This window comes from Phalaenopsis equestris, unplaced genomic scaffold, assembly GCF_001263595.1.
Source record: "Phalaenopsis equestris unplaced genomic scaffold, ASM126359v1 Scaffold000012, whole genome shotgun sequence".
Lineage (NCBI taxonomy): Eukaryota > Viridiplantae > Streptophyta > Magnoliopsida > Asparagales > Orchidaceae > Phalaenopsis > Phalaenopsis equestris.
In genome coordinates, this window is record NW_018164454.1 from 428,387 (window position 1) to 445,514 (window position 17,128).

Below are 17,128 nucleotides of genomic sequence, written 5' to 3' on the forward strand. Positions count from 1 at the left end.
TCTTTCCCAATTGTGAGATAAGGGTCCATCTTTGTACTTGAAAATTTATAGTAAACTATTTTGACTAGGCTAAGCCATGTGGTTTTTCCTATTCCGGGATTTCCAAATAAAAAGTTCTGATGCCTTGTCTTGTAACTTTCTCATTATCTATGTATAGCAACATTCCCAAACTTTTCTTTTTTAGATTTATTCCACCTAAATCTTCTAAATCACATAAAAAAATCACTATGTAACTTCTAACATGTGAAATATACATTTTCATGCATAGCCAAGATGGCATGTAAAAATTAAAATTGTTGAATATGTATGAGTGTGCGTGTGTGTACATATATGTATGCAGTAAAAATGTTAGGGACATACCTCGAAAATGGTTGAATCTAAATCATCAGGATTCCTTGTATCCCCTTTCCATATCTATAAAAAGTTGCCAAAATATATGGACATTCATATTACATTTATGATTGCAAAATATATAATTCAATCTTCAATAATAATTATTTATGCATTTTCTCATTCATAAATTTCTTCCTAAGAAAACAATATCAAAATAAGCAGCAAAAAAAAAGGATAAAACTGTTGAAATTTTTAATGCAAATTAACAGCCCTTTATTTTTGCTTATTATTTTTCCTCCGCCCAAACAACCAAACAAATGAAAAATAGAAACAAGCAAAATCACTGTAATTTTCACTACATATTTCAAAAAAGTTCCTTTTGTCACAAAGCTTTACAATAAACTTTGCAAAAAGGTGCTGCGGTCTCAAACAAATCCTAAGCTTCATTCAACAATGATTAATAAATAAATGTGATGATTTATATGCAAATCATATAATTCTTATAAGTTAAATATATCTAATATTTAAAATTTAATATTTATTTATGTGACACTTTAATATTTAAAGTGTACAAAAATGACTCATATTAATTTTTCTCAAAAAGAATACATATTTTCGGACATATGTTATGATTGCTTATGACATTAAAACATTATGTAATTAAATATCAATAATAATTAACAATATATAAATACATAAAAGTATGTGATAAATATATAAATCTCTCATAAGAAATATAGCAATATGTAGACATGTAATACGAACCTTTAAAGAATTCTCGTCTTGCACACCAAATAAAGATTTCGCTTTTGCAGGTTCCCTTAACAGTAGTCGTGTTTTGATATTGCGCTTTAGCAATGATGCCACTATAAGCTGCCCTGCAATAATAATAGAAAAAGGATTATTTACTAATGAGATATCAATGGAAAAAAAATAATTATTTGAACCAATAAGTGAAACAAATGGTTGAATGTTGACCAATATTATATCAACATGCAAAATATTTTTAACCATTCTATGTTATATTAAACTAAATTTTCTTAATTGCGCCAAGAATTAATTAAATTAATGTAATAACATATTGCCTATTTGTTTATATACAAAAAGTGTGATCTAATTGTGATAGTATTGTGCCGTTTTTCATCATTAAGCTAAGGATTTGTTTGGGAAAGTTTTTTATTTTCTTTGTGTTTCAGACCGTCACTATAGTTTTGTTTGGGGAACTGCTTTCTCGTTGCTTTCTAGAAATTTTTGTAAAGGAAAATTGTTTTTTCAACATGAACTGTTAAAGTGTGGTGGCTGTAAGAAAACCGTTGTCTGTTTTTCAAAAAAAAAAAATTATAAGTCTCACCATAATTTTCTAAAGTTATTTCTCCATCATAGCGTCACAACTACCTTTTTAAAGAAATGCAGCTAACCCAAACAGATCCTAAAGGTATTAGGAAGATGATTAATTAGCTACAATTTGAGCGGTTGTGACGCATTTGATTCATATATTTATGAACCGAAGGGTATTTAATAGCATAAAAGCGAGACTGGGAATCATGATTTGGTGCTTAATATTTGATATTTTGAATCTGTTACCATGATGCCCATGTCCAATATCTTGGATCATCGTTCACAGTTAAAAAAGTTACATACTACGATAGTGATTGTTGTTCATGCCTTTGTATTTCTAAATATATCACACCATAAAACAATATAAAGACTAAGTGTTAAAAGGTAAATAATTTTTATTTTGAAAGTCAAAAGACCGTCTTAGGATATAATTTGTCTTCTTGTTTTATCATAGTAATAAAATCCTGTGAGTTTCTTTCTCTGTCAATTTTTTCTTTTTCTTCTCCAATTTTCTCCCTATCTTCTATTCTGTGAAACTTTGCAAGTATTACTTGTACAGTGTTGATATCATCATTGATAAATTTGAATCCAACATTATCAAAAGGATTTAAGAATATATACAAATATCTCACACAAAAAGAGAAGAGAGAGAAAGAGAGAGAGAGAGAGAGGAAAGCATACACACAAGTTTCTCATAATTTTTAAAGTGAAATAATAGAAAAACAAAATAAAAAGGCTTTGCCTGATTAAAAAGAGTTATGCTAGTATTATTTGATGATTTTAATGATCTTCCCTTTCAGTATTAGAGAAGGTATCTAAGAATTTAGACCACATGAGCAGTGGAAAAATCATAATTAACAAAGGCTCAGTAAAAAAAAAAAAAACTAACAAAACTAAATTGAAATTAGAAGTTCAACATTTAATAATTTTAATCAGAAGTAAATTAAGGAAACTTCAAGATTTAATATGACAGTTTCCTAAATTGACATAATAAATTAAAAACACATATTCTAGGGTTTAAAAGGTGGTGAGCACCTCTATCTCTAGTTGCAAAGGATAATGGCCGTTAGTGGTCAACATTTAAATTGCAAGCTTATAAGCTAGTGGATGACGGAGATCGATGTTGGTAAATAATGGCTGTTAGCTAGACAATGGATGTCAATAGACATTGAAATTAGTTGAAGATGGGCATTAAATGATGAGAGACAATGGGTATCAAAAGATGAAGTGCATCAATGTTGGTTTAAAACGAAAGATGTTTAAGATCAAGTGTTGACACTAATCGAGGTTCTATGTAAAGATAGATGATGCTTTGTTTGCGAACCGGAGGTTGTTGCAATTAGTTGATGAGGAATAGGAATTAATTTCAGAGAGCTATTTAAAAGATGGAAATAACTGACGATAATTAGTATAAGATAAATAAGGAACTTTATACTAGAATATAATCCTTCAAAAAGGAGAATGAATAAAGGCCAAACACTTGAAGAGCAATACTAACGAGCTTTATATTATATTTCCTTTAAAAATATGAATATGTTTCATTTTTATTTGTTTGGATGTGTGTGTGTGTATGTTCATACTTATTGTGGTTTATCTGATCTGAATGATTAAGGATTTCCCAATTTCTCTTTTTTCTCTTGCCTTATGCTTACTTCAACGGGCATTGAATTTTAAAGCAGTCAAGTCTTGCCTAAGGTGTAAACTGGAAAGGTTGTGCCTTGGCCTTCAAAAAATTAATAACTAAGAGTCGGTTATGGCCACTAGGCTCTTAGGCTTTGGATTTCCGTGGGATTTGGTAATTGGCCATGGTTGTTAGCACCAAAAATTGAAAGGTGGTGAGCACCCCTATCTCTAGTTGCAAAGGCTAATGACTGTGTTAGTGGTCAACATTTAAATTGCAATCTTATAAGCTAGTGGATGATGGAGATCGATGTTGGTAAATAATGGTTATTAGGTAGACAGTGGATGCAATAAATGATGAGAGACAATGGGCATCAAGAGATGAAGAGCATCAATGTTGGTTTTGAAAAAAAAAGAAGTTTAATGTCAAGTGCTGACATTAATCGAGGTTCTTTGGAGAGATAGAAAATGCTTTGTCTGTGAACCGAAGGTTGTAGCAATTAGCTGATGAGGAGGCATAGGAATTAATTTCATAGAGCCCTTTAAAAGATGGAAATAATTGAAGAAATTTGTTATAAGATAAATAAGGAACTTTATACTAGAGTCTAATCCTTAAAAACGGAGATGAAGCAAAGTTAAAGACTTGAAGAGCAATAATTTGCAAATGTATGCGAGAAAATATAAGATATATTGAGCTTTATATTATATTTCCTTTAAGAATATGGATGTGTTTTCACTTTTATTTTGTTTGGATTTGTGCATGTGAGTGTGTATTCATACTTTTTGTGTTTTATCTAATTTGAATGATTAAGGATTTCTTCAATTTCTCTTTTTTCTCTTGCCTTATGCTTACTTCAATGGGCATTGAATTTTAGAGCAGTCAAGCCTTGCCTTCGGTGTAAATTGGAAAAATTGTGTCTTCGCCTTCAAAAAATTAATAACCAGGAGTCGGTTGTGGGCACTAGGCTCTTAGGCTTTGGTTTTTCGTGTGATTTGGTTCTCAGCACTAAAAATTGAAAGGTGGCAAGCACCCCTTTCTCTAGTTGCACAGGCTAATGACTATGTTAGTGGTCAACATTTAAATTGTGACCTTATAAGCTAGTGGTTGATGGAGATCAATGTTGGTAATAAATGGCTGTTAGCTAGGTAATGGATGTTAAAAGACATTGACATTAGTCGAAGATGAGCATTAAATGATGAGACAATGGGCATCAAAAGATGAAGAGCATCAATCTTAGTTTAATATCGACTCAGTAGATCAATTCAATGAGAACGACACTTGCCAAATAGGTCCTAAGCATATTCCCAAGTCACGACTTATGGGAACTCGCTAATTGAATCCTACACAGACTTGGCAGACAGGTTCTAGGACTTGCCATCCAACTGTTGAATGAGATGTCCACTCATGCTCACAGATAGCTTGTCCAATGCCATCGATGAGATTACCTTATTGAATCAGATTAGAGAGCTACTCGACAATTGTCACTAGGAGAACTAGCAAATCCTTTAGGCCCAATGATCAATTAATAACGAGTGTTAGTTTTTACTAGATGGATCCAATGAGAACAAAACCCGCCAACAACATCCTAAGCAGATTCCCAAGTCATGTCTTTAGGAACTCGCTAAATGGGTCCTAAGTAGACATGCCAGACGGGTTCTAGGACGACTTTCTAGCTAACTGAAGAAAGAGACATCCAATTATGCTCATAGTAGCTTGACCCATGCCATTTGTAGGATTGCCTAATTGACTCAGATTAGAGAGCTACTCAACGATCATCACAAGGAGAACTAGCGACTCCTCTAGGCCCAGTGATCAATTAATAGTTTGAGTTTCAGTTTTAATTGGGCTACACATCCCTCCTATTTTTTCGTATTTCTATATTCTTATTACAAGTATAACTCAATCTATTTTCTTTCTTGTAGCACTTGAGACATCAAATCTCTACCTATAAATAAGAGATCTTGGGATAAGCCAAAGTTTTAAGATTTTTGGTCCAGCATCTTCTCACATTTATTGTAACTATTTAGCCTTATAATAACTTTTTTCCTCTTCCTTCCTGCTTCCTTTTTTTCCTCTTCTCTGGAGGCTTCTTTATTTTTATTTGGGTTAGTAAGGTTCTAATATAACCAACATAAAAAACATGTTTCAACATGTAAAATTGAGTAGTACAAATTCTAGTAATTAGAAGTCCTCGATAAATAATAGGATTATTAATTAACATTCACGCATAAAATTCTATAGTAGGATGAGTACTAAAATGTATCCTATATATAATTCTACTAGAGAACAATATGACCTATTTATAGATTTTTGAAGGAGTGGTTTCACCATTATATTAGGATCTATCAAAATGGCGCCATAAATAATCCCCACCTCTTTTTTAAAAAGGGATCATAAAATCCTCCTTCGAGCCCTAATCTACGTGCCTAGCTTAGCTAGGGCTGGCCTAGATGGTTGATCGACAGGCGATGGTAGTGTTTCGATGGTATCTACCTATAATGAATTGTTGGTGGATGATAGTAGTCTAGCGTTGTCCGTCAGCAAATAATTCTCCAATCAATGAACAAAATGTTCCTCAAATCTCTTTACGCCAAATGTGCAGCATAATTAATCGAATAGAAATTTGATGGCCAACTTGTCCTAAACAATCATTATGGGATGTATGATACGATCTTATCAATATAAGAAAATATAGACAATAATGATGACCTTAGTATGTATTTGTTAGCATTGATGAGAGCAAGCCAATGCAAATGAAGTTTCAAGAGGACACTAAGAGGCTGTCTGATAACGGATTTAGAGTGGGATTTAAGCTAAATCTTGCCAGATGGTCATTTTGGACAAGATGAAGGCGCGAATTTGATAAATCCGAATTTTGCAGATTTTGGCCGTAAATCTCGTAAATCCTAAATTCCATGACGGGTGGATTAACGGGATTTACAACAAGAATGATTGGGATCGCGGTGGATTAATGCAGAACTTCCCAAATAGTTTTAATGTATTTTCGTTGTGAGACGGTTTTTCATTCAGGATTTAGTAAATCCGGATTTACAAAATTTATTAAATCCTAATAACTTAAAATACACCTGTTACCAAACAACCCCTAAAATATTGTGTTGAAATGTTCTTCCCAAGAGCAACTAAATGCCAAAGACGGCTCTTGATTTCATGGCTTTTAGAGGTCACAATGGCTTTGAGAAGTTAATCTTTGAATTTTTCCAATTAATCTAGAGCAACTTATCTCCATCAGAATCAGATCCAAACAGAATGTAGACTTTCCTATCCAATCCAAGCTTAGCGAAATAATAATCTAAGAAACAGTTCTGCAATTCTGACAATTAAATATTCTTATCGTAACAAATCTGCTCCAAAAATACATAAATATAACTGAATCTGAGACTAAAACAGAAAGAAAACTATTATCGAGGGAATCAAAAGAGATAACTGACCTACTCCTCCTGTTCCTCCAACTACGAGAACAAGCTTCGAAGTGGAAGGATTGGTTTCAGAAATATCGGTTTCGGCCGATTCATAGCTTTGTATCTGCTCTTCCTGTACTGCATCAGAGACCGAAGCACCTCCTCCGCTGCTGTAGCTATGAAGCGGATGAAAGCTTTGCCCTCTGAGATCTTTTAATGAGATGAGTAAAGGTGAAGCCTTTCTAAGAATCCCCATTTGGATTTTCTCCGAGGAAACAGGAAGAACTTGGAGCAGATGAGGGCAGAGATTCAGAGCCATTAGATGGGAAAAAGATGAACGGAGAAAATTAGTTCCATCGCCACTTAACCGATAGATATTCTTTACATATCTCAGGGTGCATTAGGGAAATATTTTGAGCTTGATTTCATAATTTTTTTTTATTTTTGGAGGACAATTTTGTAATAAAAAAGATTATTGCTTTGCTGGTGAGCACAGTCCAAAGTTACATTTTGCTTGATTTCATTACGGAATTACATGTTCCTTTGCAGTATCTTGAATATTGCCAACTGCAGTAGCTACTGGAGGGCAAGAACAATGCAAAATGTGGGGGCTTTATCGGTAGATTTGCAATTCTAAGGTGTAGTGGGGGAGGTTGAAAGAGTCACCACAAGGATAAGATGGGATTTCCATACAATATCCTGAGTGCAGCCGTAGATGAGTCCACAAGTTATTGTATCATATCCGGAAGGGGGGTTAGATGTTCGCTAATAACTCGCCTTCAACTTTCCAAGTAACTCGCTGTCATTTATTGGTTTAAGCAAGTGGGCCGAATCAAATAATTGTTTATGATCCATTAATATACTTATTGGATCATGTTTAAGTTATAGCTTGGATTAATGAAATGATTAGATAATTACTTTTTATTATAGCATCTATATATTATTCAAGAAATGCTAAATATTATTATTTTAAAATTATTCAAGTTGAATACAAGCTGAAACCAAGAAGTGAATTTAAATTGAGCAAAAAAACAAATATGTTATTCACGAATCATTCAGAAAAAAAAAAAAAATGAACAAGGCGTCTAAGAATAAGCACGAGGGCCACTCAAACAGCTTGTTTACAACACTCTTAATTTTAGCTATATATATTTTTTTAAAAAAAATTAAGAAAGAAATGATCGGAGGCTATTAATCGAGCCCCGATCATCCTTAGGTGCGCTAAATTTTCAAGTATCGCAGCCTACACATGACATAAGTTCAAGTAATTGATACCAGATTTTGACTTGTAGCTAATGCTTGTTTGCACAGAAGATTCATTACATCAAGCTTTATATATATATATATATATATTATAAAAAGGAATGGTCGGAGGCTATTATACGAGCCCCGACTATCCCTCATGCGCCTAAGAATTCGAGTACCACACCCTACACTCGGGGGGAATCAAACCCAAAACCAAAGGGGACTTACAAACTTACAATTAACAAGCAGATGTCCGACTAATTAATCTGAGTACGCGGCGTGTATATCCGCGTACTTAGATCAATTACTTGGGCATATGAAAACCTAAACATCTATGATATTAATATTTATATTTTACTCGACATAAAATGACCTAGGAATGTTATATATTAATTCTTTAAGGAAAACAACAGTGGAGTATTATTGACTCGAATGTAAAAGTTCCTTATAGTTAAGACCTTTAGGAAGACCAAAAAATGCAATTTAAAATTTCTTTCGAGAACAATACCAAAAAGATAAAGAAGTGTTGATAAATGCATGCCCTGTGGACTTTGGTGTCACCCAAAACAACATGCAAAAATCTATTGAGTCAAAGTACTTCGAAAGTGCAATAAATTGAAAATACAACTTGTGTAATTGACAAATAAGTTATTCATCCGGAGCAACACAATGGACCGCATTTTACTCATTCAAAACCAACATTGGAGCAACATTTTATTAGGCTAAAATTACCAATCAAAATAGAGATAGCTGAAGAATATGATGAAGGCGATGACACACTCTATGCAATTTATTCATGGTGGAATTAGGAATTCAACACCACTACTATTAGTTTAGGGTATTTTCTTGTTGATTTAAAATGGTTTTCACAATTTGTGGGGTTTTCTCGTTTTTAATATTCTTGCCATTTTCTTATGTTAATGTCTCCACTATTGATGATTGTGCAATGTTTGTTAATAGTTTCCAATATTGCTAAAGAAGATAACATGAAGGCTACGTGGAACTAATTACTATTGCAGAGTCAGGCGGTGTTCGACTGCGCATAGGATTTAAGTTAAGATTAGCTAAATCCGATGAATTCGGATTTATGAAATCCAAATGTATTAAATTTAAAAATATGTTTGGTACGATTTGATTTAAATCCACTTAAATTCGTATAAATTGTTTGGCATTTTATTTTAGGATTTAACACAAAGGGATTGAAGATTTCAAATTTGACTGCTACGTTGTTGCTCTAAAATCATAGTAGCTTGCTTCTGAGAATGAAAGGACAACAAGTGAGTGAATTTTGACTCGTATAGAAGGAAGCAGATTCCTCCTTGGTGATTTCTTTATAAGCATATCTGTATTTTTTCTATAGTGATTTCATAGCTAAGTGCCTAGACCACAACATTTCTTCATAAGCAGATCTCCTGTGATCATAAAATTATCATCACTATTGTAGAATTTAGCAGAAGAATTCAATAAAATCTTTCCAGCTTCTCATGTGATCATAGAGAGCTGTGAAACTGACTACTTTTATTTTGAGGAATTGGGTGGTAAGTACGCTAACAAGCCAACCGTGTTCTTTGTATGACAGATGAAGATTATCCAATAACTCCTTTCATGTTCTTTCTTTGGCAGATGTGACTCACTACTCCAATTATAGATTAAAAGTGGCTTCTCTCACAATAGAAATTTAGCAAATTTGTGTCGGTCAAATCAGACATAAATTGAAGGTAAGTATGATGATATTTTAGGTTTATCATTGGATTTACGTCTGATTTATGTTCAATTCTTTCTACGAGTAAATCGGGGCTCGGTAATATTAATTCCGTCAATTTTACATCGAAATAATCTGATGCAAATTTTTTTCGTCGATTTTTGCATCGTATTAACGTCGGTTTGTTTAGTCAACACGTTCATCAACCTTGGCGTCCGAAAACATCAGGCGATAAAGAATATCATTGGATAACTTTCAAATTTGAGGTGGATATTATCGATAAACAACGGAATATGATTATCAATTTAGTGTTGGGTTGTTCGGTGCAAAACAAACACAAATCCGATGCAAACATGTACCATAGGAAAAAAAACGCTTAAACATCAATTACATTTCCACAACCTGCACATAATATATAATTCACATCACATATCACATTAGATTCAGACATATAACATATGAAATCTCTAAAAAAATATCATTAATGAAAAAGAAGAAACTTTCACAAATCATCCTGAATAAGAATAATAAAGTTAAACAAAAAATTCTACAATAAATGTTCAAAATAATGCTTACAAATAAAAGAAAATATAAAAATAAACTACTCATCATCTTCTCTTCAACATATGTCAATGGTTGCTTACCCCGAACATCTGCTAAAGTCTCTGCTATGCGTGCTATAGAGTCCTCGACCCTAGGTTGGCCTTTTATAATCTGCTCGCATAACTGGCGGATCTCTTCATTCATTGAAGCGACCTGCCTGGCAAGAGCATCCTAGTTTGGATGTGAGGGAGCTCAGGGAACTCAATAGTGGGCCACAGGAGACCTTGGACTCGAAGGTGATGCCCTTCGCTTCAAGGTTATAAACCCTCACCTTCATTTCTCCCGCCACCTGGGTCCAAAGCTCATTCTCAGTCTGCGCAGTGGTAGACCGACTACCACCGCTGCTGGCAGAAGTCTGGGCCTTAGGGTCTTTTGGGGCAGCTGCAGCTTATTGGATAACCTGCTGATTGATTAAAAATAATCTGCTAATAAGCTAGGTGCGGCGGCTATTACAAATTTTTATTTTTCTAGAAAAGTCAGACTGTTGCCAATAAGCTTCCACCGCACATAGATAGGTGCGGTGTGAAAACGCTATTTTTTTCATTTTGAAAAACGTATAAGCTGCGAAAACGCAGTTTACCCAAACAGGTCAGGTGTGTTTTCAAAACGTCACCACATCAAATAAGCTGCCCCAAATGGGCCCTAAGTGTCTTTTCTGGAGCTGCTCAAACTCCTCCTGCATAATTAAAACTAGTGCTTAATTGACACTTTCAATAATTAGAATTAAAATAATCTTTGAATGTAAGGTTTTTAACTTACAGCAACCCGCTGAGAATGTTCTGAGACTTATTGTGTAGTCTCCGGGCACCGAATATGCAGCTACACAATAGATGGAGGAAGACTCAACTCCTTGGCTTATGTGGGGTACACAATTGGTTAATGCTACAAAATTACTTCAAAGATTGAATTAATTTTTAAATATTAAAAAAAAATCTTACCACCCTTCTGTAGTGTTGTATATGGGGGACTGATTTGCCAATATGAAGTGCAGCTCCCCTGGCCCCTTTATCTCCTGGTTCACCCGGTTTGTCTGCCCCTTCCTCTCATAATCAAGAGAGGCCCATGGTATGGTCAACTGACACCAGAGCTCCTCACCGATCCAAACAGGCTACTCTCCCCTCTGGCAGGCTGTCGTGAACATGTCTCCAAGGGGATGTTTGCCTCGAATCTCAAAGATTCAGCATATTTGATGGCGGTGCTCTGGGAGCCAAGTGAAGAACCTCTGCAGCGTAAAAAATAATCCATGTGTAAGTATAAAACATTAAATGAAATTTACAAATCTGATTCAAATTACATGATTCTAACTCGAACTCCCTGAACCACAAGTCTTGAGTGGCTACATAGATTTGTTTCCATGATAGATATGGCTGATCATACTTGGTCCTGATAATCTCTGTGATACATGTGTTAGACATCTTTTGGTGAATCAATCTACTTAGGAAACAAATTAGTTGCAAAAAACACACAACATGAAGATTAAAGATAATACAATGTTAAAAATAACTTATGAGCCCGCTCTGATAATAAATGTACCTTAGGGGGGGCAGGAGTCTACGGGCCAGGCTCAAGAGGTGTTCTAGAAGCAATTGGGGGAGTAACTGCTGAAGCAACAGACGTCACAGGAAACGAGACGACAACGTGTGCCAGAGCAGTTGTTACAGGAGGGTTTGCGACAGTGGGTGCAGAAGCAGGTGTCACAGGAGGGGTGGCAGCAGCAGGTGCTGGAACAGGTGTCACAAGAGGTGCAACAATAGTAGGTGAGGGAGCAGTGACATAAGTAGATGACCTCTTCTTCCTGCTCCGGTAGATGCTCTCTAGTGTCCCCAAAACACAGAGTCTCTGAGGTGGGTGACCATTAGCACCACCTGTAGTTATCTGCAAACAAAAAAATGTCATTAATGAAATTTGTACTGACAGTAAAAATAATCATAAGCAGAAGAAACAGTGCAGTAAAGGTAAAAAAGTAGTAGAAGCTATGTCTAAAAATAAGAAAAGTGAGACTAAAAAGCCATGCCTCAATATAGAAAAAGTAAAAGACAAAAAGTAGTAGTGGTAACCACTGATGTAAAATTACATACCTTTGTTATTGAGTTTCATTAGAGGAACTCGTCATCGAAGATGAACCTATTATTTATTGTTCACTCTAATCATCATCCTCATCCATATCATGATCAACCTCTTCAAAAATCCTCGTGGTATACTCTAGCGCGAACATTTCATCGTTTTTGTCTCCCTGAATATGAAAATCTAACATACCTTTCTCCTCGTAAATTAGTTATATATTATGATGCATGAAAAAGTTAACAAGAATTTAGGATTATTTTTATACATTTCTACTAATGATATTGCAATTTAAGAAAGATATTTTTGTATTTATCTTACATGTACAACAAGTAATTGAAGTGGGGAAACCAGGAGAAGACTTGGAGTTAAAGGAGCAAAGTGGCACTGGCTTCTAGGTGCCGGACCCTTGGGCACCTAGGCTCATGTACTAATTTATGGTCTTCAAAGGAATTATTTCATAACATAAATTTTCTTAGAGAGGTATGGAGGTAGATCTAGCCCAAATAGAAGTTTTTTGGGTCATGCTTGACTTTATTAGAAATTAAGGATTTCCCCAAAATCGCTAAACATCTATGCCATCTGTTGGAAAATGACGTTCTATTAGATTTTGACCAGGATTGCCTAATTGCAAGGAGTTAGTCACTACTATCATAATTATTTCTCCTAATTGGGAAGCCCATTTGAGTTAATTTGTGATGCAAATGACTATGCCATAGGGGCGGTTTTAGGACAAATGTACGATAAAATGTTTTGGGTTATATATTATGCTAGTAAAACCCTTAATGAAACTCAGATTAACTATACCACTACTGAAAAAGTATTGCTAGCTATAGTATATGTGTTCGACATATTCAAGCCATATTTGATTGGTACCAAGTGTATTGTTCATATCGACCATTCTGCAATTCAGTATCTGACATCAAAAAAGGACGTCAAACCAAGAATGATCAGATGGGTCTTGTTGTTGTAAGAGTTCAATATCAAAGCTGTAGATAGGAAATGTATTGAGAATCAACTAACATATCATTTATCGAGATTGGATCAGGGAAATTCATCTGCATTTAATGAGGATATCAATAAAAAATTTCTTGATGAGCAATTGTTTGTTGTTACTGATTGAAACTATGGTATGGTGACAAAGTAAATTACATAGTCAGTGATATTTTACTCTATGCTCTGACTTATAATCAACGGAAGAAGTTTGTTCATGATGCCATAAACTATTTTTGGGATGATCCATATCCTTTATCAGAAGTGTAAAGGCTAGGTAATTAGGAGGTGTTTACTCATAAAAGAGACCCAACATGTTATATCATGATTATGAATTTGGGGGACATTTTGAGGTTTATAGAATTGTTGCTAAGATATTATAATTTGGATTTCATTGATTTACTCAGTTTAGGGGTGTAAATGAATATATAAAAACTTGTGACAGATACCAGAGAGTAGGTAATATTTCCAGGCTCGATGTAATGCCTCCCAAATTTTACTTTAAAGATTGAGATTTTTGACATTTGGAGTTTAGACTTCATGAGACCTTTTATACCTTCTTTAAGGAATCTATATATTCTGATAATTGTGGACTATATCTCAAAGTAGATAAAGGCAATGACCTTGCCGAATTGTGAAGCTCAAAGTGTATCTAAATATTTAAAGAAGAATATATTTCACAGATATGGTATGCCTAGAGTTATCATTAGTGATGAGGGGAGCCACTTTAGGAATATAAGGATTGAGACATTAGTGGAGAAGTATGGTAGAAAGCATAAGATAGCCACATCATATCATCCCCAGAAAAGTGGATTAGCATAAGTTTCTAATAGGGAGATCAAAATGATTTTGGAGAAAACTGTCAATCCTAACAGAAAAGATTGAGCATTGAGACTGGATGATGCTTCATAGGCATACATGAGTGCTTATAAGACACATATAGGGGTGTCTCCATATAGGCTCATATTTGACAAAACTAGTCACTGCCAGTTGAATTGGAGCACAAAGCGTATTAAGATGTTAAGAAGTTCAATTAATTATAATATGATAGAGGCTGGTGAGAAACATTTGATACAGTTAAATGAACTTGATGAGATTAGACAAGAATCTTATGAAAATGCCAAAATATATGAAGAGAAAATGAAGAGTTGGCATGATCAAAAGATTATTAGGAAAAAAAATTGAGCTTAGATAGGATGGTTTATTGTACAATAGACAATTGAAATTATTCCTAGGAAAACTAAAATCCAAGTGGTTAGTACCATTTACTGTAGTGTATAAGTCTTTCAACTCATGTACGATGTTATTGAAATAATTGTTGCATACTTTTGTTGTTCTTTTTCATTAAATGATTATTGGATAGAAAAATAAGTTCTTACATCGCAAGAAACATGCATCTTTAAATGGTGAAGGGATTTCACTATGAATTTTGAATAAGTATTTATTCTACCCTTCACATAGATTTTTTATTCTTATTTAGTGAAGGGATCTGAGGTCTGAAAATTTGACTTGACTGGTCGAAGATCTCGGCCTCTACCGAGCTTTTACTCTTCTTATCAAAAAGTATACTCATGATATATCTTTTCTTAACAAATATTAGTAATATTTCTATTATTTATGTATTTATTTTGAAATATAAAATTAAATTGTAAAATAATGAGGAAATTATTTTAATTACATAACACCCAAATTTTGAATTATAAACTTAAATTGCAAATTCAAACGACACAAACATACTTTATTCATCATACTTAGAACAAAAACATGCTCAATATTAAGTCTTAAGAGCCCTATTATTAATAAATCCTACATTGCCAATGTTCATATTCTAAATTACCTTAAAATCTTCAAAACAAAAATAATGGCATCAATAATAACAAAACTACTACGATTACAAAATTAAGCAAGACCAAGTCCTTCAACGTCTTCAAAATTCTTCTTAACCATGTCTTCAACTGCTTTTCTTTCTTCATAACCCAGGTCATATGTTGTATCACCAACTTCAAATGCCCACTTAAAATGGTTACAATCTTCATGTGATCTATTTCTAGGGCATCGATAGAATTTTCTATCATGGTTGTCACCTTTATGAGTTGTATGCACCACACAAAGCAAGTTGCAATCGCAATACATTTTACGATGTCTGATGCCGTTTGAACTTGCCAATTGCTTGTGCTCATTTTGTATGATTCAATTCTATAAATCAAATATAAGTACATAAATTAGTGTCCATTCTTGAGATAAAAAATACCTAAATGAAAATTTGTTTGAAATGATATGTTTATTTTCAGGAACATATTCTAAAAATTGAACATTAAGATATTGTTTATGATGTTTGACAAGATTTATGACGCCTCCAACAAATAGTCTTTTTGAGTAGGCTTATCAAATTTCTACACAAACACTGAAATTTTCTTCAGTTGTCTTTTTTTTTAATTATTTTTTAATTTTTATTGAGGCCTAATACTTATTTTTGTTCGGCTTGCTCAAAATTTATTTTTTTCCAAAAATACTTGGTTCAAATTCATTTTTTTTATTTAATTAGAAATTAACTTGAATGATTTATAAAATAATAAAATTTAATATTTTTAAAACATAAAAATTAATATAAAAAAATTTATAATAACATCGTTATTTAATTATTTAGTTAATTTAAGCTAAAATGATCAGCTGAACAACTCGTGTTTGACTCATTTATAAATTTGAGCTAAAAAAATGGCCTAATTCAACTGGCCGGCGTAACGAATAAACTGAACACAAGTTAAATAGCAAGCCGAACAATAGTTGTTCGCTATGACTTATTTTTTTGACAGACCTAATTGAAATCTGACTAGCAAAGTTAACAAAGATAGCATGATAGAATAAGAGAATAACGTTACACGAAAACATTTGTACCATTATTGTCGACTTGCTAATTAATTTGGCCGGGATTCAATCAAACTGACCTAACTTTGAACTTGAAATTATTTGAAAAGGTTATATTACCCTTTCAGTAATTTAAAAAAAAAAAATTGAAATGTTAGACGTTAAGAGCTAAGCATTAAAGCTGTAACTACTATTAATACCTAAATTGCATCTTTTTATTATTATTATTTTTTGTCAGATAATTTTTTATTGCGTAGCTGAAATTTCATGACGCATATGATTTTGCTTTTGCGTTCTTCAAAATAATGATAATAATAAAATAATTTGTTTCTTAACCGCGAGAGCAATCAGATGATCATGAGAAAGTATAATCTTACTCGAATAATTTTTTCATGCAATATATATATATATATATATGTATGAAATAATTATAAATTTATTACATTAGAAAAATTCAAACTAAATAATTAAAATTCTATCATTTTAAGTAATTTAATTTCATCCATTTGATCATAAATTGATGGCTTAGATTGAATCTCTAAGTCTTATAAACTAATAAGTATCGAACTACAAAAACCCTAATCCCTTATTCCTACCCCGCATCCCACAACCCACTACCATTTGTTTCGAGTTTCATTTCGAGTCTGATGTTAGATATGTAACTCTATAGGAACTGCGTGATATGCCCCAACAAAAAATCTCATTCATAACCTTATTTTATCATTTTTATTGGCGTAACATACATTTACTGATTGGCCTGATTTTATAAAATTTTATTATACACATTATGAGATCCAAGTCTATTAAGTGTTAAGGATGGAGCCCAGTTTGTGACCTCGTGATCCCGCTCCCTCTTGGTCGCGCTAGCCTCCATGTTCCCGATCGCGGGAAGTCACGACCTTCCACGCGAACTGTTCCCGCGATCTGACGTTCACAAATCACCGCGAC

The 17,128-nt window shown here is 33.5% G+C and overlaps 2 protein-coding genes across 3 annotated transcripts in view; both read right to left on the reverse strand.

Annotated features, from left to right (window-relative positions):
* Positions 1-7,108, reverse strand: part of LOC110018340 (uncharacterized protein At5g02240) — a 29,063-nt gene extending 21,955 nt beyond the window's left edge. Inside the window, exons 1-3 of one of the 2 annotated variants that reach the window (XM_020715622.1) lie at positions 6,742-7,108; positions 1,099-1,211; positions 361-414 (exon numbers count right to left, since the gene is read on the reverse strand). In XM_020715622.1, the coding sequence (XP_020571281.1) occupies positions 361-414; positions 1,099-1,211; positions 6,742-7,030 (456 nt within the window). In that variant the 5' untranslated portion in view covers positions 7,031-7,108. The remainder of the gene's footprint in view (positions 1-360; positions 415-1,098; positions 1,212-6,741) is intronic. The other variant, XM_020715621.1, reaches the window with a different exon arrangement.
* Positions 7,109-10,167: 3,059 nt separating this feature from the next.
* LOC110018344 (mucin-7-like) overlaps positions 10,168-17,128 on the reverse strand; it is a 34,607-nt gene continuing 27,646 nt past the window's right edge. Inside the window, exons 3-7 of the mRNA XM_020715629.1 lie at positions 11,817-12,136; positions 11,344-11,483; positions 10,485-10,642; positions 10,303-10,432; positions 10,168-10,172 (exon numbers count right to left, since the gene is read on the reverse strand). Of these exons, the coding sequence (XP_020571288.1) occupies positions 10,168-10,172; positions 10,303-10,432; positions 10,485-10,642; positions 11,344-11,483; positions 11,817-12,136 (753 nt within the window). The remainder of the gene's footprint in view (positions 10,173-10,302; positions 10,433-10,484; positions 10,643-11,343; positions 11,484-11,816; positions 12,137-17,128) is intronic.